This window comes from Megascapheus bottae, chromosome 6 (genome assembly GCF_031878675.1).
Source record: "Megascapheus bottae isolate mThoBot1 chromosome 6, mThoBot2.hap1, whole genome shotgun sequence".
NCBI classification, from domain to species: Eukaryota; Metazoa; Chordata; class Mammalia; order Rodentia; family Geomyidae; genus Megascapheus; species Megascapheus bottae.
In genome coordinates, this window is record NC_143514.1 from 24,269,789 (window position 1) to 24,292,798 (window position 23,010).

General features: G+C 39.0%; 2 protein-coding genes across 2 annotated transcripts in view; one reads left to right on the forward strand and one right to left on the reverse strand.

The window, feature by feature from the left end:
* Positions 1 to 21,531, reverse strand: part of Clca1 (chloride channel accessory 1) — a 29,724-nt gene extending 8,193 nt beyond the window's left edge. Inside the window, exons 1-9 of the mRNA XM_090334468.1 lie at positions 21,293 to 21,531; positions 15,476 to 15,616; positions 15,181 to 15,328; positions 12,569 to 12,674; positions 7,214 to 7,394; positions 4,127 to 4,345; positions 3,124 to 3,351; positions 1,864 to 2,038; positions 380 to 486 (exon numbers count right to left, since the gene is read on the reverse strand). Coding sequence (XP_090190594.1) covers positions 380 to 486; positions 1,864 to 2,038; positions 3,124 to 3,351; positions 4,127 to 4,345; positions 7,214 to 7,394; positions 12,569 to 12,674; positions 15,181 to 15,328; positions 15,476 to 15,616; positions 21,293 to 21,454 — 1,467 coding nt within the window. The 5' untranslated portion in view covers positions 21,455 to 21,531. The remainder of the gene's footprint in view (positions 1 to 379; positions 487 to 1,863; positions 2,039 to 3,123; positions 3,352 to 4,126; positions 4,346 to 7,213; positions 7,395 to 12,568; positions 12,675 to 15,180; positions 15,329 to 15,475; positions 15,617 to 21,292) is intronic.
* Odf2l (outer dense fiber of sperm tails 2 like) overlaps positions 3,812 to 23,010 on the forward strand; it is a 108,127-nt gene continuing 88,928 nt past the window's right edge. The window contains exon 1 of the mRNA XM_090334477.1: positions 3,812 to 3,830. The gene's annotated coding sequence lies outside the window, so the exon portion shown is untranslated. The remainder of the gene's footprint in view (positions 3,831 to 23,010) is intronic.

Here is a 23,010-nt window from a genome sequence, read left to right on the forward strand (position 1 = left end):
CCTCTATTAGGTGGAAATCCTGGGAAACGTTCAGGAATTTGAAAACAGAGTAAGAGAATCTCAGAATACTTGTCTCAGAAAATTTGTGATTGAGATGATCTATTCTGAAGAAAGTTCTGTGCCAGGATCCCAAGTTCTCGATCTTGTTAGTAGATTATGTTTTTTGGACTGTGCAATGAGAGATAAACTGAGTTTCCAAACAAGTAAAGGTAAGTTTTTTTGTACAGATAATGTTGTACTGCGAGAATATTTTCTAACCTCAGGCTGAACTTTCTAGTTGACCAGAAGAATGCAGAACTTGAAGGGCTTAATCATTATTTTCTCCATTTTGGCAAAAAATATGAATAAACATGAAAACCCCAATAGTAAGAATGCCAACCTGGATGGAGTGCTGGGAGAGAGCTCCGTTTCCTGATGAGAGGGCTGCAAAGGCATCAATTAGGCCATTGTTTTGAGCCTGATCTGAGGCAGATGTTTGCAATCCTCCTAAAATGCAACGATATTATTAGAAGTTACTTTCAGTATTTGCTTCCTGGCAAAGCTGTTGCTAAAGTAACAGAATGCGCAAAATAAATATTCCACTGTGCTATTGAGGTAAAAATCAACATCAACTCTATTCCCAAATAATTCAGAAGTTCAGAAGTTCAGAAGTTCAGAAGTTTTAGTTCTAGCCAGAAATTATGGAAGTCACATCTCTGTCATTTGGCTACTTCACCTACCTGCAAATTAGTCACAGATCTCTCAGAGGCCAACATTACTATCACATAATCTACATTGTAAAGGTCTGGTACTTTCAAAAAATGGATAAGACTTATTCTAAGCAACTTGACTTTTACTGTTATTTACTTGGCTTTTGAGTGTGTGTGTGTGTGTAACTATGGCAAGAAATAAGAAGACAAAGGGATAGTGACAGAAAAGGAATATACATAGTAAAAGTGAGATAATATACAAGCCCTGGCAATGGTGGGTTATTTAGGAATAGTATTACTATGACGGTAATGTAAAATCACTTTTTAAACTATTTACATACCAACTCAAGTCATGAAAGAATTCTCACAGCACTGCTGACAACCCAATAGCCCCTTAGCCTGATGTGTGCCTCCCGCTCTAAGTGTTGGCTACTAATGGCTTCTAGGTGCCTCCTTTACCAGAAAAAGTCATACTAAACAAGACTTCCCTGCCTAGACAAATGACACATCTTTCACCTATGTGTTGCTTCTCTGACTGTTCATGGCCGTTGACTGATCAAGGCAGCAATACAAAAGGCAACCTTGTTGCCTCAAGCTGTGATCAACTCTGTGATACAGTGCCTGGGCCAGGGCCTTATATATGGTCAACCTTTTGGTTAAACTCTAAGACTGCATCCACGCTGAGCCCTTTCCCCTGCTCTATCCTTCCTTTCCTCCTTTTTTTCCTGAGAGCTTTCCTTCCACAAGCTACATGTCCCCAGATCGCTGTCTTAGACTCTACTCCTAGGAAATCCAGTCTAGAAAAAGTGATATTGGGCTCAAACAGTCCTATCATTTTTGCTGCCCTAGAAAACTAACCAGTGTCATAATTTGTATCCTTAAGTTAAAAAAAAGAAAAAAATATGTGCTCATCTACTTTGCAACATAAGCCAGGGAAGTATAGGATCTAATTTTAGCCATCTGTCTGTATGTTTGCATATGAGATTTAGACAGATTACTTAATGTTTTGTAAAGAAATTGCCTTGTGTGCTACATTTCCTGGATCAGCTCTATGGACCATTTTGTGGAAGGGGAACTAATTAGTGCTTACCATGTGTCTTCTCATCCCACCTGCCTCTTGCTCCCTCCTTCCCTGACAAGACAAAGCAGCAGGCCTCTGCAGGTCATTTCTTACCAGTCATTTTGGACAACTGCTCTAATTCTTTAGCTGCAGAAGGCCCCAGAGCGATTGTGTGGATGATGGCTCCACTTTGCTTCACCTCATTAAAGCACCCACTTATAGTGTTGTCCTCCCCATCTGTCAGCAGCACAATTTCAGAGCCATCAGTTGGGTATTTCTTCCTAATCACCTAAAGACAAGATTCAGAGCTTGAGGTAGCAGTCTTGAGTGGCCAAGATATTTGTGAAAGCTGCAATTACATGGGCAAGACATTCCAGAGGGGGAAAACACCAATGTCTGGGAGTATTCAAGTATCCGTCAGTTTTACCGCAATGAAGGTTCACAGCAACCTCATGGAACTTCACTTGGTCTTTTCTCTCAGAGGAGCTGTGAGGAAGGGCCATTCTAGAGATGAGCAGTGCTGGGGTGATAGCAAACATTTTTCTAGCTTTTATTACCTGATCTCTCCTTGACAGACTTCCAGAAATGCCAAGATGCCTTCAAAGAACATCCCTATAATGGGGATTATTTGGAAAATATTGTACCTAGAAGAAATTGTAGCTTGGATAACATTCAGTAGTCTGACACTATTAACTTGTGATGGGTATTGGTTCTGACTGGCTGTTAACCAGATCATAATGGGAGTTAAAACTTTTAATATCCCTTCTGATGAAGACAAAACATTTTGGTTCTATGAATGTATGTATTGGGTTCCTGTTACAAATCAATCACTCATCTATCTATCCACCTGCCTGTTTCTCTGTCTGTCTATTATCCATATTTAGTTTAAGCCCCAATACTGGCACCACACACACACACACACACACACACACACACCAGTGAGAATACATAAATACATAAGTAAAGATGACACTCTTGGGTCTTTGTGTACCTTTTCTTCTACTACTCACTTATTACACACTTGTGGTGTGTGTTATTATGTGATAAACGCATCCCCCCCCCCCGAAAAATTATAAGCTCTGTGACAGAGGTATGGTACCTGCTTGGCTTTTCCAGTAGTCTTAGTGCCTATCGCATAGAAAAATACTTGATTGCAGACATACATACACAAAAGGATGAATGTACTGATGCAGAAAACCAACAAGGCTTGAATGAATGAGCTAATACTAGTTTTGGAGGGCTTTGACTTTGTATCATTTGATTTGTCCTTGGTTGTCTAATTTCATTAGATTCAACTGGAAATGGACATTTCATGGAACAAAAGTCACAAGCACTGAGAACACTGAGAAACTACAGTAGTGGAGCACATCTTACAGTAAATGCCGAACGAAGTCCAGAACAGATGGACGTCCCTCCTGCTGCTACAGTGGGTAAGCGTCTAGTGAGCGCATCCCTGTCTGTCCCACTGTTTATCTCTCTGAGTTCACTTTGTACGAAGGCAGCTCCGTCAAACATCACCATCCCCACCCAGGACCCCAGCTCCACCGTCTGCAGCAGGAATAGCTTGCTTGCTTGATTCATTCTGTTAAGGCGATCGCCAGTCTGGTTGGACAAATAGAGGAAAAGCAGTCAGATTGAACGCATGTGAACAGATAAATAACACAGCAGGCTAGATGGCATTTGGGAATGACTGTGTCAAAATGCAGAATAAATGACAAGCAGCTGAGACACATTTCTCATAGGGAATTTTTCATTTTGATTTGTGGCATCTTCAGATAGCCTTTGCATGAAAAGCAAAAGATGGAACCATATGGCACAATCATGGAAATACATGCTTGTTCTCATTAATAGTTCTAGGTAAATCATCTGTGGGATTGTAGGCCTATGGGTTGTTAGAGAATCTTAACTAATCAGGTGCCAAATGGCTCACAAGTATAATCTTCACTGCACAGGAGGCTGAGATCTGAGGATCCCAGTTCAAAGCCAGCCCAAAGCAGGAAAGTCTGTGAGCCTCTTAACTCCAATTAACCACCAAAAAGCCAGAAGTGAAGCTGTGCCTCAAGTGGGCACAAAAGTTCAAGGTCAGTGCCCTGGCCCTGGGTTCAAACTTCAATACTGACACACAAAAATATAAATATGGAGCTTATATACTTCACCAGATCTTTGCTCATAAATTGACGGCAGTTTGATGTGGCAAATGAGACTGTTGATACTGAACGCATGGAATGAAGGACTGAGCTTCTGTGATGCAATACTATCGTGACAACTTTGACAATGTTGTTATATTGAAGCCCAGCTAGTTAGAAGTTGTGATTCAGATTATATCTGACACATATCTATGATTGGCACCGGGAGGACCCCAGGTCAGTGAACGTACAGACATGCTTCCAGACTTATCAAGGACCAAACACACGATTCTTTTTCCAATCTGCAGTAATGAGAAGGTGGGCTTGGGTGGCTGAGTGTTCATAGGAGTGGTTTTCTTAAAGTCTTCAGAATCTCTGATGACTTCCCAAGTGCTCCGGAGATTGCATTTTTGGTTTTGCAGGTTTGGGGCTTCAGCATTGTGGTTCTTTTCTGTGCAGAATTCTACCACCTGAAATTGTCAATTAAACAACATAGGTAACAGTAAGATGCTGATCATTAAATCACTTGTCCCTCTCCCTACGCTGGGTTGCCTACCTATCATGGTGCCTGAGTCCCACAGTTACTAGAGGTCACTGCTAGAGAAAAAATCACAGTCAAGGTGCCAAGTACTGTCTCAAATCATGCCTTTAACTTCCCTGAAACTTTAGTGCTTTTCCACAATGCATTTATGTGATCTAGGTGGCTTCTTTCCCACTCCTCAGATTTGTTTGTTTCAAGCCATCATCACTCCCTAAGCCACTCTCCATCCTTGTATCATAGAATCCCACTACTCTCCTTTCTACCCACTGACCAACATCCCAGCCTCCAACGTCCAACATTCAACATGCTAACTCTCTCTAAAATCCATTCAGGTATCCCAGATTCTTCCAGCTCCACACATTCATCAACAATCTCATCACATTTCTCCCAGTCCTCTTCATGTATTTCCTAACTTGGTTTCAACCCTGTGCGCCCAGTCACCTGATACAGAAAATGGGAGATTTCCTGCCTTTTTTCTCCTACAAAATAACCAAGATCTGTACACTTTACAATATTTCCAGTTCTTCACCTTACCCCTTCTTTACAATGGACTCTCCATCATTCATGCCCTAGAGGGCCCTCCCTCTGACTCAGCAATCTCTTATCTCACTTCCTATCTTGCTGCTCTCTGATTGATCCACCTCCACCAGTCTTTCTTTTTCACCTGTAAATAAGACCCTCTGTGTGTTCCCAGTTTTCCACAGGCTATGACATGAACCACTGGCATCCAGCTGAACCTCATTTTTTCATTTACAAAGCAGTGACAGTTATTATGCAAAAATTACACTAAAACATGCAAGGATATTGATACGAATACAATCACAAATTTCCTTTTTTCTTTGTTGTTCATATCTTTGTTATTTGGAGGAAAGAAACAGTACAAAAAGAAGCAGCCTATTTTCTCCTCTTGGAAACTTTAGAGTTTTATCATTTTTACTAAAAGCCTAAATAACCAGGATTATAGTAATTTAGAAAGCAATTAATAGTCACAAAAGATTCAATGTTTTTTTCATTTGCATTTTTCAAGTCATCTGTTTTGGTAATATTTCCCTGTTATCAGAGTGGCTACTTTTAGCAAGGTAACCTATATAAGTTCTGTGTTAAATACTAAACAGATGTTTCCAAATTTAGCTCTAATTTAAAATACAGTCAGCTTTTAACTTAGAATTTTTCTACTTCGTGGTAGTGCAAAAGAAATACATATATAGGAGCCAGGAGTTTGGCCTAGTGGTAGACCACTTGGCTAACATGCATGAAGACCAGGGTTCGATTCCTTGATACCACATACATAGAAAACAGTCAGGAGTGGTGCTGAAGCTCAAGTGGTAGAGCTCTAACCTTAAGAAAGCCCAAGGACTGTGCGTAGGCCCTGAGTTCAAAGCCCAGGACTGGCAAACAAACAAACAAACAAAAACAAAACACATATTCAGTAATAACTTTAAAAAAATATTTATTTATTTTTATTTTTACCAGTCCTGGGGCTGGAACTCAGGGCCTGGCCATTGTCCTTGGATACTTTTTACTCAAGGCTAGTGTCCTGCCACTGCAGCCACAGGTTCAGTAGTAACTTTGTTCTGAGTTTTGATCTTTTTTGGAGTCACTTTCTCAAAATACTAGGATAGTGTCAGTAAGCCACAATTTTCAGGTCAACACATGATAACCAGGAAAACAACAAATACTCAGGTGTATTAGATGCATTTCTGCTTGTGACATTTTTAACTTGAGATAGTATTGTTGGGATGTAGCTGTGGTAAGTCAAAATGAATCTGCATATTATTGATAACCACTCCTGGAGGATCTAAATAGGCCTTCAAATGCTCTTCTGTGTCAGAATGAAGGACAGATCTGTGCACAATGATGCATAAAATTTTAAAGACTGATGCCACATTGTTATTTATAGACCCTTGCAAATTGTTTCACCCTCCTTTCCCAGACGGAATACATAACTTTATCTAGGATAAAGTTGGATACTGAAAGATGAAAAGGATTCTCTCTGAAATTGTTAACTGATATATTTAATATATTTAATCTTTTTTGGTTGTTGGGTTTCAACTCTGGGCCTGGGTGCTATCCCTGAGCTTTTCAGCTCAAGACTACCACCTTACCCCTTGAGCCACAGCACCACTCCAGGTTTTCTTGTGGGCTTTAGTGCCTGGGCTGGCTTTGAACCTTGATCCTCAGATCTCAGCCTCCTAAGTAGCTAGGATTACAGGCATGAACCACTATGCCATGCCCTGATATATTTAATCTTAACTTTCATAACTCTGCGCTATATATTTAGCACTGACATAGTTAATTAGTCATGTTCAATTTATGACCATTTGGTTTTTAGAAAAAAAAACAGAAGCATTTTAAAACTACTAAGACTGTGGAAAAAATTCCCAAGTATTAATAGTCTTAAAATACAGTAAATGTCAGTTCACAACCAAAGGCAAATACACATCCTGAAATGAGTTCTCTGGAAATTAAAGGACTACTGTTCAAGTTTTTGTTAGTTAACAAAAACACCTGACTAGTCTCCTCAGGTAAATGTCTTATCTACGAAATGTGCTTATATGCCTTTAAGGGCATGTGAAGTGATTCTAAGCAGTTAAAGTCAGCAGAAGGTAGACTGTGGAGAAGAAAGAATGAACAGAAGAGAGGGTACACAAGAGGCCTTGACTTTATTTCAGAGAGAGCAAACCACTGATTTCTCTCCAAAGCTGAGGATTTCTATAACATTTACTTGAAACTTTGAGAAATTACACAGAGTTCATAAGCGATTGAGGAAAATATTTAAAAAAAATAAGGAACTTACAGTGTTAATACTTTGTGCAAACATTATGGAAGCCTTCTCAGTCTGAGTCTCATCAGGAATGAACTCACATCCTTTTTCATATAGTCCTGTTAACTTGTCAAATTTGCATGCTTTGTCTGTGACACAACTACCTCCCTGGCAGATTTGTATTCTATTTTTACCAGTAATTGCTTTTGAACATCTGAAAATAAAGGTTAGATGTTTAGGCAATGTAATCATTTCAAATGAAACAACAGATACTTTTATTTGTGATTTCTTCTCATAAACTAAGGAATTAACACATAATCTTACACAGAGATATTATTAGATTTCTATCAAAGTTATTTCTGCTGCTGGAAAGCATCTGAGGACTACTAAAACAGTTCCAGAATTTCTATAAAGTGAAAAGGCTTAGTCTGGCTAATGGCTTCTATTAGCATTAGTCTGGCTTGAAGTCTTCAGACTCCTGTTCATCTCTCCTCCTCCTACTGGGAAATCAGGAGCCTTCTTTGTTCCATTAAAGATTTGCTGATATTACTTAACTCTTTTTAATTGGCTTATTCCAAATAGGTTTTTCATAGCTCTTGGTTATTAATTTATTAATTTTTAATTTTTGCCCGTCCTGGGGACTGAACTCAGGGACTGAGCACTATCTTTGGGCTTTCCTCAAGAGCCACAGCACCACTTCCCACTTTTTCTGTGTATGTGGTACCGAGGAATCAAACTCGAGTCTTTGTGCATGTTAGGCAAGCACTCCTCCACTGGGCCAAACTCCAGGCCCTTAAGATTTTTATGTTATATGCTTGAGTTGAGTTTGTTAAAAATAGAATGGTTTTCTGGTGGTATTTTATTTTTTATTTTACTTTTGAGTATATAAGTAATATGTGAGTATGATGAAGTATTTACAAATTCACACACAAAGTATAAAGAAGAAAAAAACCCACATTTCTTTCCATTAGAATTAAATTACTGTTAACATGTTGAAATATTTACTACATGGCTTTAACATTGCACACAATTTGTTTACTGCTTTTTTTAAAACTTGGACTGTATGTTTAAATTGTTAATATATAATTTCATATTCTTGAAAAATATGATTTTAATAATTCATCTTTTCATATCATATAAATCCAGCTTAACTTGTTTAGCTTAAGTTTTCCTCTAATTTGTCAGTACTAAAAATAAAATAAAAATGAATAAAAAGCTTTTACATGAAATTTTGACTCTACTTCCAAGTTTTTCATGTGGTTGGTATGCAGAGTTGTTGATATGGCTCTTTCTACTAGTTCCTTAAGAGGGATTTTTAAACATGAGCCAGGAAAGAGGAAAACATTACTAAATTTGATATGTCATCCAAATCACTTTCCAGAAAAATTGCTACAACTTACACCTTTATTGAAGATCCCTGGAGCTCTCAATCAGAAGCAGTAACCTGCTAGGAAGCAGATGAATCTCTCTTCACATTTGCACCTCTTTGAAGTCTGAACACTTAGTATATTTAGTGGCTATTTTATTTCTTTTTTGGTGAATTATAGTCTCTCTTGCTTATGTTTCTATTAGGATTTCATGGGTTTTTCATATGTTCTTCCTGAGTCATAATAACAAGGGTCTAAAAATCTTGATTTAAAAAAATTGTGAACACATTGTCCTGTTTTTATTAGCATTACACAGGAATTTAATATTTATTAATTTGATAAGCATAATATAATCATTCTTAAATGCACTAAAGATCTTTATTAATTCATATAGTTTTATATTTATTAGCATTTTATTTTTACTGTATTAATTTCTTAATATTAATCATTTTTACTATGATTCTGCTTTTGCAAATTTTTGTTAAAAATTTTCCTGACTGATATCTGGGGCTGGGAGCGTAGCCTAGTGGTAGAGTGCTTACCTAGCAAGCGTGAATACCTGGGTTTGATTCCTCCATACCACATACATAGAAAAAGCCAGAAGTGGTGCTGTGGCTCAAATGGAATTGCTCCAGCCTTGAGAAAGCCCAAGGACAGTGCTCAGGTCCTGAGTTCAAGCCCTAGGACTGGCAAAAAAAATTCCTGATATCTTACGAAATTTTATCTTTCTTCTTAGATTTTAACTTAAATGATCAAATGTTATACATACATGTATGTATACATATATGTATGTATTTTATACATACATAACAGTTGACTTTTAATTCTTTATTATTTTATTTTAAAATTTTATTGTCAAAGTAATATCTAAAGGGGTTACAGTTACAGTCATTAGGAAGTGGGTGCATTACTTCCTGCACATTGATAACCCTTCTCATGTTTTGGTCCCAGTTTTCCCCCCACCCCATCCCAATCATCTTGTTTCCCCCCTCTTTCCTCCCTATCTCAAATAAACAAATAAACATATATATATATATATATGATACACCAGGTAACAATTGACTTTTAATTCTTTAAATGCTAACAGACCCTGTTTTAATTACTGTCATCTTATATTAAATTTAATATTTGGCTAGTAAAATTGCCTTTTTTTTGTTGGTCATGGGGCTTCAACTCCAGGCCTGGGTGCTGTCCCTGAGCTCTTCAGCTCAAGGCTAGGGTTCTACTACTTTAGACACAGCACCACTTCCAGTTTTCTGGTGGTTAATTTGATATAAGAATCTCACTTTAGTGCCTGGACTGGCTTCCTGAGTAGCTAGGATTACAGGTGTGAGTCACCGGTGTTCAGCGAAAATTGCCTTTTATTATTATTATTTTTCTGAATGAGCTGTAGAATTAACTTAATTAGCTTAATTAATTAAATCAATTTTGCTTGGTGTTTTGAAACAGGGTCTTGCTATGGGCCCAGGCTGGCTTCAGCCTCATTCTTCCCAAATACAGGCATGTGTCATAACACTTGGCTTAAAATGATTTAAAAATAAATGTTCCTTTGACTAAAATTTTTTAAACAATATGTCAAGTTTTGATTAATTGTCATTTTTCATGTATTGAAAATCTGTCTTGGCTTTCTTTTATATCTTTTAGAGTGATTTTTATAGACATCTCAATTTTAATTACAGTTTTTTTACCATAGACTTTCTATGTGAAATACATGTTATTTGCATAAAGCCATTTTATGTTTTGCTTTCTGGTAGCCCTTTTTTTTGTGATGTCTCTCCTTTATGTGTGCGTGTGTGCACATACACACATGTACATACACACACATGGCTCAGATTCTAGGCTTTCATAGACATTCTGTATCATAGTAAACACTGCTCATTCTGAGCAGTATTTTCAATTTTATGATTATTTCTAGGATTTAAATGTGATTAAAAAGTTTGAAAGATAAGAATCAATGCACAGTATTAATATTTATAGGGCAATTTGTCTTAGGAGGACATGATAATCCTATCAGCCTTGCAAATGTGGTTATCTGTAGTTTTCTGTGGAAAAAGATGTCTAGAAAGGCATATATAATAGTTCATGCTTCTCCCAAGGGAAGATACAGTGTCTAACTCTCTGGAAGCTGAGAAAAGGAAAGTGGGAGTGGCAGATGCTGGGTTTGGAATGGTGCCATTGGTAGAGACTTACTTGCAAGGTGAAACTGGCACTTGATTGTATCAGGGAAATGACCCTGGGCTGTGGTCTGTGTAACATAGAGGTCCAAGCTGAAGGAATCTGGTAGACTGTGTAGTTGTAGAAACCACAGTGTACTTATGGTTTATTTGTCTGAAGAGTTCTAACAATGAGCAAATATATAACGGGAGCAGATCCTACTGATAGTTTGAATGTCATAGTCACTGGGGAGAGTGAAGAACAGTGATGCTCATGAAGGAGAAAGGGGAGGTCAAGGTTGAATTCCAAGCTCAGCGCAGCTCTCCCAACTGAGACAAGACCCTACTGAGATAAGACTGTAAATGAACCACAGTTTATGGCTTCTCCTTTAAAGAGCCAACAACTGAGCAAGACTGCAAGCAGAAGTGGAGAGTGTGATGATTCAACTTTTCTGCCAAAACAGATATCACTGCATTCAAGAGACTGAGATGGAGGATCACAGGTTTGAAGCCAGGCTGGGCTAAACAAACAAATGAGTGCTTTTTTAACCCCAGAAATAAATGTGCAAGTTTACCAAGTTGCTTTTGAGAATCTATTGGAGTACATTTTTAAAAATTTTCCTGCCTTACCGGATGAGGTGTATCAGTTCCTCACCTGACAAGACAACATTTTTGGAGTGCTGGAAGCATCCTACTTGGCCTTGGTATGTTTGTTATCCACTGTAATTTATTACCTTTTGTATAAAATCTTTCCCTCTTTTATTTTTATTTTTTGCCAGTCCTGGGCTTGAGCTCAGGGCCTGAGCACTGTCCTTGGGTTTTCTCAAGGCTAGAGCTCTACCACTTGAGCCTCAGCACCACTTCCGGCTTTTTTCTATATGTGGTACCGAGGAATTGAACCCGGGTCTTCATGCATGCTAGGCAAGCACTTTAACCACTAAGCCAAACTCCTGGCCCTATCTTTTTATTTTTTAATTTTTAAATTTTTCTTTATTATTTTGTTTTGCATATGTGAGTCATGGGGCTTGAACTGGGCCTAGGTGCTGTCCTAAGCTCTTCAGCTCAAGGCTACCACCCTACCCTTGAGCCAACCCCCACTTCCTGTTTTCTAGAGGTTAACTGGGGATAAGAGTCTCGGGTCCTTTTGTTCCTGATCTAGCTTTGAACTTTGATCCTCAGATCTCAGCCTCCTGAGTAGCTAGGATTACAGGCTTGAGCCACCACACCAGGCTTTGCCTCCATCTTTTTAGAGAGTGATAATTACATTTTCCCTCTACTCCATCCAATAGGCACCTGATTTATGTTAGCTCTTTAAAATAAAGAAGCAGATTCCCTATTAGTTGGGTTTGTGTCAAACCAGTTTATATGCACATAAATTGCAAAACCTTGCCCATTAAAATCATAACAGCCAATAGTACTTTCTAAGTATGATACAATTTTCTTTTTTTGGACACCATACTGGATTCACTTCAGACTATGATGTGATTTTGTTAGCATATGGATTGCCTTTCTGCAAATTCTACAGGCACTCACAGGCCTTGTCATTCTAATACTGTCTGTGCAGATAACATTCTGCCTTAGAAAGCCCCAGGAGTTCTGTGGCTGTACATTTATTTTTAAATACCTGGCCCATTTACAACAAAAGGTAGATGACTTAAAAACTGTAAAAACAGATTTCAATCAATGGGAATATCTGCTAAGAAAATAAATGTGATAGTTTTGTGGAAATCAGAGAAAGAATATATACTATGACTAAGAATGACTTTAAAAGGAAGACCAAAAACTGTCATTTTAATGCAATCAATTCAAGAAAAAATACTGTTGCACTTTAAAATCCTAAGAGAAGAATGAAATGTAAATATACATACCTTACTGGTGTGGGTTTTCCTTTGGATAAGTAGAACTTCTGGTCATTACTGTATTCATCAAATACTCCCCACCTTAGGTGCGCCCACTCATGGACAAATGCCCTTTCTAGGAGAAAATATTTTAAACACCTGAATACAATAAGGAGGGTAAAATGACCCTTTTACACTAGAGAAAAATGTTTGGTTTGCTTTGCTAGGCTCTTTGAAAATTAGAGACATGAATTCTTTTTGTTGTTGTTAATTGTGGGTCTTGGATGTAGGGCCTGCGCACTGTCCCCAAGCTTTTTCACTCAAGGCTAATGCTCTATCATTTTGAGCCATACCACCACTACTGGCTTTCGGGTGGTTAATTGGATAAGGGCCTCATGGACTTTCCTGTGCAGGCTGGTTTTGAACCACAATCCTCAGATCTCAGCCGCCTGAGTAAGATTACAGGTGTGAGCCATCAGTGCCCAGCAACATGAATTCTATAGATGAGACAGCCTTGACTATCATTGCCCAGTGCTTGGTCCAGTGGAAGACACACAGGATCAGACAATTGAAATGCTTCAAGGTGTGAGGATTGAGCCCAACTCCTAGTGCAGCATGCTGGAGGCCTGATGATTGAGCCTTGCCTCTCTAAGCTTGATTTGCTGTCGTTTTCTACCTTCCTTCAATACTCTTAATTCCAATCGATTCCTTAACTAGTACATGACAACTTATCTCTGGATCCTTTTATATATATCTCCTTCAGGAATCTCTTCTCCCTGTCTCTGCTACTGTAATTCCTACTCTTTCTCATGACTGTCTGTCCTGGCAAGCTCTTATTAACCCAGGAATTCCTCTAGTGCACGTCTTTCATGTTCCATTAAGGCACGCATCATGCTCTGCTGTGGTGGCTGCTTCATGGCTAATCTCCCTCTAGGCACTTCTCTTCTCTGTGAAGGCAGACAATATGACTTCTTCATGGTACTATCTAGACACATCCTGTCTACAAAGAGTCACCGAGTCAAATATTTATCACATTTGGATGAGTTCTAATGAGTTATATACAACTTTGTTTTTGTTTTGGTTTTGGTTTTGGGGGTTTTTTTGTATTGAGAATTTAAGGTAGGCTGGATAGGGATGGGTAGGTGAGAGAAGGCCAGCAGAGGGAGCCCTAAAACCCCACAGCTAGGCATTTATATGCTGACGACTAAGGGGCATTGGGTGATCACAAGCATTGAGTAAGACAAGGCAGTGCAGGAGCCCAGGGTCTGGAGTGGTCTTAGGAATGTGACATAGCAAATAGACACAGCATGTGTTTGTGGAGCCATGGGCTGGGAATTTTCTGTTTTTATTATGGAGTTGAAATGAGCAATTGTAGAATAACTGAGAAATACGTATGGTGTCTTCTGGATAAATACTCTAGTGTATTTAGGGGTGGGATATGGAGGCACCAGGGCTCTTTGCCTGCTTTTTTTTCTCTGTCTTGTCTCTTAAAAAAAAGAAAATTAAACTGATTCTGGAAGAATTTAATCTTTTTAAGACAATAAAGATGTCTAATTCTATTTTCTCAGTGACGAATTGCATTTGGTTATACTTTGAAAAATGTAGTTTAGGTCCATTGTCGCTGTGTATTTCAATGCTTCCTCTAGTTCTATCAGCACATATAGAAATGACAAAGGATTTTCTTTTACAAAAGCATATCTGATTTTTGGGGTGTGTGTGTGTGTGTGTGTGTGTGTGTGTGTGTGTGTGTTTACATTTGTGGGGGGGGGAGGAGGATTGTTCTGTTTTTAAACAGGATCCCATTTTATAGCCCAGGCTGATCTTGCCAGGGCTGCCTCACTGTATTTGACAGTTCCCAATTTCTGAGAGCTGAGCAGCAGTTATTCTTGTTTGCTACTCAGAATGTGGCACATTTCCCTGAAGTGGCAGCATCACTTGGAAGGGTGGTTCAAAATCAGATCCATTCCCTGCCACATCCATAACTACGGTGTCTGTGTTTTAACAAGATTATAGTTTGAATGTTCACAGATGTCCAATAATGCTGGTGGGCATCACATGAATTGCAGGAGGAAGGTTTCATTCATTTAGTTTCGCGTCTCCTCACAGATCTATAGAAATTTAACACTATTAATTAACATCAGGTGAGTTCACAAGGTATAAAATAATTTTAATAATTATCAATTTATAACAAATTCAAATATTTTTGTTGCCAATGCGGGGGCTTGAACTCAGGACCTGCGCACTGTCTTTGGATACTTTTTCTTTAAGGCTAGTGCTCTGCCTCTTGAGCCACAGCACCAATTCTGGCTTTTTCCCATGTATATGGTACCGAGGAATTGAACTCAGGGCTTTGTGCATTCTAGGTGAGCATTCTACCACTAGGCTACGCTCCTGGCCCAACAAACTCAAATATTAAAAGACTACATTTATACACACATAAAAGCTAATAAATTAAAGTACTGCTGAGAAACACACTACTCTTATTCCTTGTTTCAAGTGGAAAAGCTTGCTTTGTCAGTTTGTTTATGCTAGTTTACTTGATCTTTGTGGTATTGCTCACAGAAGCAATGTGAATTTATCTGCTTTGACAAAAATATTAGCTTTATGAATAACATAGTGGAATAGTCCGTCTGGATCCATACCTTGGGGTCCATACTGAAGCGACTTCTTCTCTGCTAAGAAGTTAGGAGTGAGGTGAATCCTCTCCCCCATCTCGCCACATTGTCCTACTTGCTCAGTGTAGGGTTGGTCATTGCCTAGAGGACTGGCTTCAGCCACCAGAACATCAGCCTGAACGTTCAGGAGAAATTGTTCATTAACATATCATGTGAGCAAAGAGACCTCAGACAAAAATATTTGAAATACAATTTCATTTCATTTTAGAGTGTTTTGACTTGGGGAAAAAGATTACAGAAGAAAAAGACTTGATTTGCTCACATTTTTGAGGGTCTCGAGTTTTGGCCTCACATAGTCAGGTTTTGTCTTCCAGTTTTCAGGAATCAAAATGGCAACATTTTTGAAGTAAAATCTTTTCCCTGTAGCTTCAAATAAATATGGAGATGCCTGAGTCACCATGTCCTGAGGAGAGAAAATGTTACATAATCATATGATTGAAAACAGATGAAATGCCAGTTATTAAAATTTGCTTGTGTGTATTACCTTTCAAGCACTTTGATGGAAAGGGGTGGGTGTGGAAATGCCTTTATTAGTCACACTAACCTGTCTAAGCATTTGTCATATGGTCAGTGGTGGGTGATGCATATTCTAGAGGAAGATGTAATCCTGACATGGCTACTTCCTGTGCGACAATAGGCATTTTCTAATCCTGAGGCCACTTACAAAATGAAAAGTAATATATGTCTGATAAGGCTGGAGTGAAGAATGAATGAGATGAAAACATAGGACTAGCATTAGTGCTTATTAAGTGCCATCAATAATTTCATTGCTTTTGATCCCTTGAATATCAGTAAGTCTGAGGGAAATGCTAAGAATGAAGACAGCATAATCTTAGGGTCTCACAGCAAACAGGAGTGTTGAGCATAACCTCAGCACCTGCTGAATCTCCTGATAATCCTGGAATTTCAAACTAAATTTAATGCCATATTTAGAATGAGGTATAAAGAAATAGCATTATTACATGCTTTCAAGTTATAAGTAACTTTATTTCTCCACAATTGAAAGAATAGCGACTGCTACTAAATGTTTCATCCAAGCCAGCCAGTGGCTCACACCTTTCATCCTAACTACTCAGGAGGCTGAGATCGGAGGATCGCAGTTTGAAGACTCTGTCTGGGAAAAAATATGAGATTCTCACCTCCAATAAACTACTCAGAAAAAGCTGAAAGTGGCACTGTGGCTCAAATGGTAGAGTGCTAGCCTTGAGCACAAAGAAGCTTACGGTCAGTGCCCAGGCCCTTAGTTCATGCCCCAGGAGCAGCAAAACAACACCACCACCACCACCAACAACAACAACAACAACAGCCAATTCCTTGAAATGGTTTATGATAAGCTAGTTCAGTTCAGAAAGTCTTATGAGCAAATCCCGTGGGTCGTGAACACTAGGTCTGTTAAGACCAGGGTGTTGATGTAGGAAGGAAGGATTTGAGCTTTTTTTTCATATATTTTTTATTGTAATTAATAGAAGGGTTACATGATATTTGCCAGATAGATGGTGCATTAATTCCCATACATTGATACCCTTTGACATGTCTTGGTCCCCATTTCCTTCTCCCCCACCCCCACCCCTCATCTTGTTTTCCCTGGTTCCCTATCCAATTTCAAATAACCAGATACAAATATATCCAATATATCAGGTAACGAAGTGAGATACTGTAACAATATGAGATAACCAAGGGACAGCAAAAGAGATGAGAGATAACATAGTACCTTAAGAACAACAATCATTCATTATATGGCTTATGTTTCTATATCCTAGAGATCCTTTCATTTAGCGTCCTACTATATGGCCTTTTGTATCAAGGTTTTGCTCTATTGCAAATCTCTGCTAGGAGAGCCCAAGGTTTCTACTGATTATGACAAATGAGGGAAACCATTGAGCCTAAGTTCCTTTGAGTCTGGCTTACTTCACTTAATATGATCTTTTCTAAGTCTTTCCATTTCCTAACAAATGGGGCAATGTCATTCTGACAGCAGCATAGAATTCCATTGTGTACAAATACCACATCTTGTTGATCCACTCATCAACTGAGGGATATCTGGATTGGTTCCATATCTTTGCTATGGTAAATAGTGCTGCAACGAACATTGTTATGCTAGTGGATTTAGTATGTCTTTGTTTCTGGACGATTGGGTAAATGCTAAGTAGTGGAATTGCTGGGTCATAGGGGAGCTCTATGTTTAGTCTTTTGAGGAACTGCCATACTGCTTTCCATAGTGGTTGAACGAGTTTGCACTCCCACCAACAGTGTAGTAGTGATCCCTCCTGGCCACATCCCCTCCAGCATCTGTTGTTACTAGTTTTCTTGATCCTGGCCATTCTAACTGGAGTGAGGTGGAATCTTAGAGTTGTTTTGATTTGCATTTCTTTTATGACCAGAGATATTGAGCATTTCTTCATGTGTCTATAGGCCATTTTTGTTTCTTCTTCAGAGAAGACTCTCTTTAAGACTTTGGCCCATCTTTTAATGGGATGGTTATTACTTTGGAGATTAGTTTTGGATTGATTCAATTTTTTGAGTTGTTGATATATTTTAGATATGAGGCCTTTGTCTGTTGTACGGTTGGTGAAGATCTTCTCCCACTCTGTAGGCTTCCTAATTAATTTACTAGCTATGTCCTTTGCCATACAAAAGCTCTGCAGTTTAATGCAGTCCCACTTATCCAGCCTTTCTCTGATTTGTTGTGATTCTTGGTCCTTATTAAGAAGGTTTCAACCTGTGCCAAGGAGGTCTAGTGTATCTCCTATTCCTTCTTGTAAAGTTTTCAGAGTGTCGGCTTTTATCTCCAGGTCTTTGATCCATTTGGAGTTAATTCTAGTACAGGGTGAAAAAGAAGGATCCAACTTTAGTTTTCTGCATGTGCTTAACCAGTTCATCCAGCACCACTTGTTGAAGAGGCTGTCTTTCTTCTATTCTATTTTTTTGGCTCCCTTATCAAAGATTAGGTTTTGAGCCTTTTAAGGTGTGCAGAGACAAAGCTAGCCAAAGAGACAGGAGGAGTACTTGGTGCTCTTGAAGAAGCACAGATACTCTACTCTTTCATGTTTTAATAAAAAAAATTGGGTTTCTGTTCCAGGTTCTGGTAAGGTGACCCGCATGCCCAAATAGACTTCCATTCTCAGGCTATAAGAAGAGAATGGGCCCAAACACCCCAGGACAGGGAAAGTGTAGCATGTTGTTCACAAGTGGATTCTTAGTACCCTATGTGATGCAGATACTCGGAAAATATATCAAAGTGAATGAACAAATGCTCAACAGAATAAATACAGTGGTTGTGGTGGTTGGTAAATTGCAATGCCAAGACAGGCAGAGACTCAGCTTTCCCATACGTTGATGAAACTGAACTACTCTGTGTGTGTGTGTGTGTGTGTGTGTGTGTGTGTGTGTGTGTGTATGAGAGATGGAGAAAGAGAGACAGAGAGAGAGAGAGAGACAGAGAGACAGAGAGAAGAGAGAGGGGGGGATCAGGATGAAGGACAGAGGAACAGTCTAGGTTGTCTTCCTGACTCCCTTTTCTCTTCTGTGAAGTTTCTCCAGGTCTTCTCCAAGGAACATTTGCAGGAATGCTTCTGACTTGCATAGAACTGCAAATCTCTGCATTCCATCTCTGTCTTTCCATTTCCTAACAAATGGGGCGATGTCGTTCTTTCCATTTCCTCAGTTCTGGTTTAATTTTCTTTTTCAGGGTTTTAAAGTTTTCATCAAAAAGGTCCTTTACATTCTTAGTTAAGGTAATTCCTAGGTACTTTATTTTCTTTGAGGCTATTGCAAAAGGAGTTGCTTTCCTGATTGTTGCCTCATTCCTCTCGCTGTTGGTGTAGAGGAAGGCAGTTGATTTTTGAGGGTTAATTTTATACCCTGCTACCCTTCCAAAGTTTTGAATCAGCTCAAGGAGCTTGGGAGTAGAGTCTATAGGATTCTTTAAATACAGAATCATGTCATCTGCAAAGAGGGAAAGTTTTACTTCCTCTTTCCCTATTTGGATCCCCTTTATGCTTGCTTCTTGCCTTATTGCACTGGCTAGGAATTCTAATACTATGTTAAAGAGGAGTGGAGAGAGTGGGCATCCTTGTCTCATTCCTGATTTTAGAGGGAATGGCTTTAGCTTTTCGCCATTAAGTATAATACTAGCTGTAGGTTTGTCATACACAGCCTTTATTATACTGAGGAATGTTCCATGGATTCCTAGTTTCTCCAGACCTTTTGGCATAAAGGGGTGTTGTATCTTCTTAAATGCCTTTTCTGCATCTATTGAGAAAATCATGTGATTTTTGTCCTTGCTCCTGTTGATGTGTTGAATTATATTAATTAATTTGCGTATGTTGAACCAGCTTTGCCTCCCTGTGATGAATCCTGTTTGATCGTAGTGTATAATTTTTTTGATGAGTTGTTGTAGATGGTTGGCCAGTATTTTGTTGAGAAGTTTTGCATCGATGTTCATCAAAGAAATAGGTCTATAGTTCTCTTTCTTTGATGAATCTCTGTCTAGTTTGGGGATGAGGGTTATACTGGCTTCAAAGAATGAGTTTGGTAAAGAACCTTCATTTTCAATTTCATTGAAGAGCTTGAGGAGTATTGGTGTGAGCTCTGCTTTGAAGACCTTATAGAATTCAGCTGTGAATCCATCTGGCCCTGGGCTTTCCTTAGGTGGAAGTTCTCTAATAGCCATTTCTATTTCAGTGCTTGAAATAGGCCTGTTGATTTGGGTTAGTTCTTCTTGGTTCAGTGTGGGTATGTTAATATTGGCTAGGAATTCATCCATTTCTTCTAGATTCTCAAATTTGTTGGTGTAAAGGTTTGAGAAGTATTCCCTCATGATATTCTGGATCTTGGTAATTTCTGTCGTGATTTTACCATTTTCGTCTGTGATTTTGTTTATTTCGGTATGTCCCTTCTTTTTTTGGTAAGATTTGCTAAGGGTTTGTCAATTTTGTTAATTCTTTCAAAGAACCAACTCCTTGTTTTGTTGATTCTTTCTATAGTTTTTTTGGATTCCAAATCATTTAATTCTGCTTTGATTTTAATAATTTGCTTCCTTCTACTGGTATTAGGGTTGGTTTGTTGCTCTTTTTCCAGGAGCTTAAGGTGACACATTAAATTGTTGCTTTACTTCTTATTTTTGGCCCTCTGTTGTCTAAAACCTTTTTCTAATACCTCCACTCGACATCAGTTTGTACACTTTTGCCAGGACAAAATGCTTCTCTGCTCCTTTCCTTTCTCATGGAAGGGGCAACAAAGTGAGGCACTGACCCCTCTGAATCCCTGAGAACATGCTTTGATGTGGGGGGAGGTTGATAAAATGCAGAGTTTCTTCCCCTTGCTGGGTCAAGATTGCTCTTACATCAGATCTTGCTTTTTGAGTTCCCATTAGCACCACAGGAAAGGGGGATACAATTTAGAGAGTACAAAGAGAATCAAATATGTACCAGTGGGAACATCAGACAAAAGAAATACTCTCTGTGCATCTCATCACACCTGCCAAAGTAATCATCGCTGCCCTACTGTAGAGTAAAATTATTTTCAGTGGAGTAATTCACAGTACATAAATATTCATGTCATTTATTAAATGCCAATGAGGCATCTAGGTTTGAATTGTAGGCACTGCATTCACATCATCTTTTACATCTTTCACAATAATTTTTTTTGTTGGGAGGGTTGGCGGTCCTGGGCCTTGAACTTTGGGCCTAGTCACTGTCCCTAAGTTACTTTTGCACAAAGCTAGCGCTCTACCACTTGACCTATAGTACTATTTCTGGCCTTTTCTATGATGAATTAGAATAAAAGTTTCAAAGACTTTCCTGCTGGGACTGGCTTCAAACCAAGATCTTCAGATCTCAGCGTCCTGTGTAGCTAGGATTACAGCTGTGAGCCCCCAGCGCTCAGCCCCCCAAGAACTTCAATGGCTCATTTCCATTTTACTGATGAAAAAAACTGAGCCTCAGATATAAAGATCACTTTCCAGTGTTATGCAGCTGAATCGAGAATTCACATTTTCTGTATTACCACATTATACCTGTGCAGACAATTACTGTCCATTAGCAATTATCAACACAAAGAGTGACAAGCTTGGCCTTACCTTTATTTGTTGAATGAGCGTTTCGTCTTCTGGCACACTTGGGTCGATGCCAATGACAATGCCTTCATAACCATTGTTGTTCAGCTGAATGAGGGAACTGCTTAGGGCTCCTTCTAGAAGATGAAGGATCACCAGAAAGGCAGAGCTCTGCCATGACTGCATTGCTGCAAATCGCCCTTTGGTTTCTTGTGAAAAATGTTGGTTGTGGAGGTGTCTTTCTTTACTCCCATATTTATATATGAAAAAATGTAGGCAGGGATTGTCCAGCTAGTCAAGGGTGGTTTATCATGGGTCGTTAACCCCTTGACCTAAAATCGTTCCATTATTGCATTTGCCTTCAGTGTGTGAATACTTACAACTTCGGATCTGCTTGTGTACTTCTAAGAGTTTTAATTGAAAAGGAGGAGCTTTGGGCTTTGCCAGATGCTAGAGTGAGGGTGGGAGCACTTACGCCCCACTTATCTGGAAAATACTGATCCCAGACAAGGTGCTTGTTCATCAAAAGACTTGTTTACTTACAAATATTTGCCCAGCCAGCAGCACTGACCCACCCCAAACCACCCACAGCCCTCACCTGGCCCCACACATGCTTTACCTTTCCAATAAGCATTCATTAAGTATAAGCCGTCTATTTTGTTATCTCTTATTGTGGTTTTTATTTTTATCTTCACTGATCAAGTAGTATTGCTATTTTATAGAGGAGAAGAAATTGACATCATACCACTCTTTTTTCTTCTTTTTTGATGCTGGGGCTTGAACTCATGGTCTCAGGCAATATACTTGAGCTTTTCAGTTCAGGGTTACCACTCTACCACTTGTGCCAGCAGCTCCACTTCCAGCTTCTCTGGTGCTTAATTGGAGATAAGAACCTCACAGATTTTCCTAGCCAAGCTGACACCTAACTTTACTTCTTAGATCTTAGCCACCTGAGTATCTAGGATTACAGGCATGAGCCACCAATGCCAGCTAACATTTCATCTCATTTTTTTTTAAAAAATAAATTCCCTCGGTCAGGAGTTTGGCCTAGCAGTAAGAGTGCTTGCCTAGCATGCATGAACACCTGGGTTCTTTTTCCTTGGTACCATATACATAGAAAAGGCTGGAAGCGGTGTTGTGGCTCAAGCAGTAGAACTCTAGCTTTGAAAAAAGCCCAAGGACAGTGCTCAGGCACTGAGTTCAAGCCCTGGAACTGGAAAAACAAATAAATAAATATTTCCCCTAAAGTTCTGCCATCGCACTTCTGCTTTGTCCATCCCATGTCTCCTACTAGTTAGCATAATTTAAATTAATAGCAAAATATTTTGCTTTCATTAAATGTCTCTCAGAACATGAACTATGGACTGTCAATGACTACCTAGATTTTTTTTTTAAGTTCATAACACACCAGATGAAACCTCAAATTTAACCAACCTTGATCCTGGACTCACTGTGGAATCAGCCTAATACTTATCAATCTATAACTGGATGAAGACAGTATGGTATAAATAAATATCATTTTTATTATGCATTGCATAATGCATAATTGTATACAATATTGTATACCTATACAACAGAAATGTTGTTTTAATGTATACTGGCCACCCAGGTGAAACTTGAACCTACTATGGAACTTGTCGATGTGGTGACATCTCACCACCACTCAACGTCAGGGTGTACAGCCATGTCCAGCTCACCCACAGACTCACCCAAAGCCAGCACACATGGCCTGACCTCCCAAG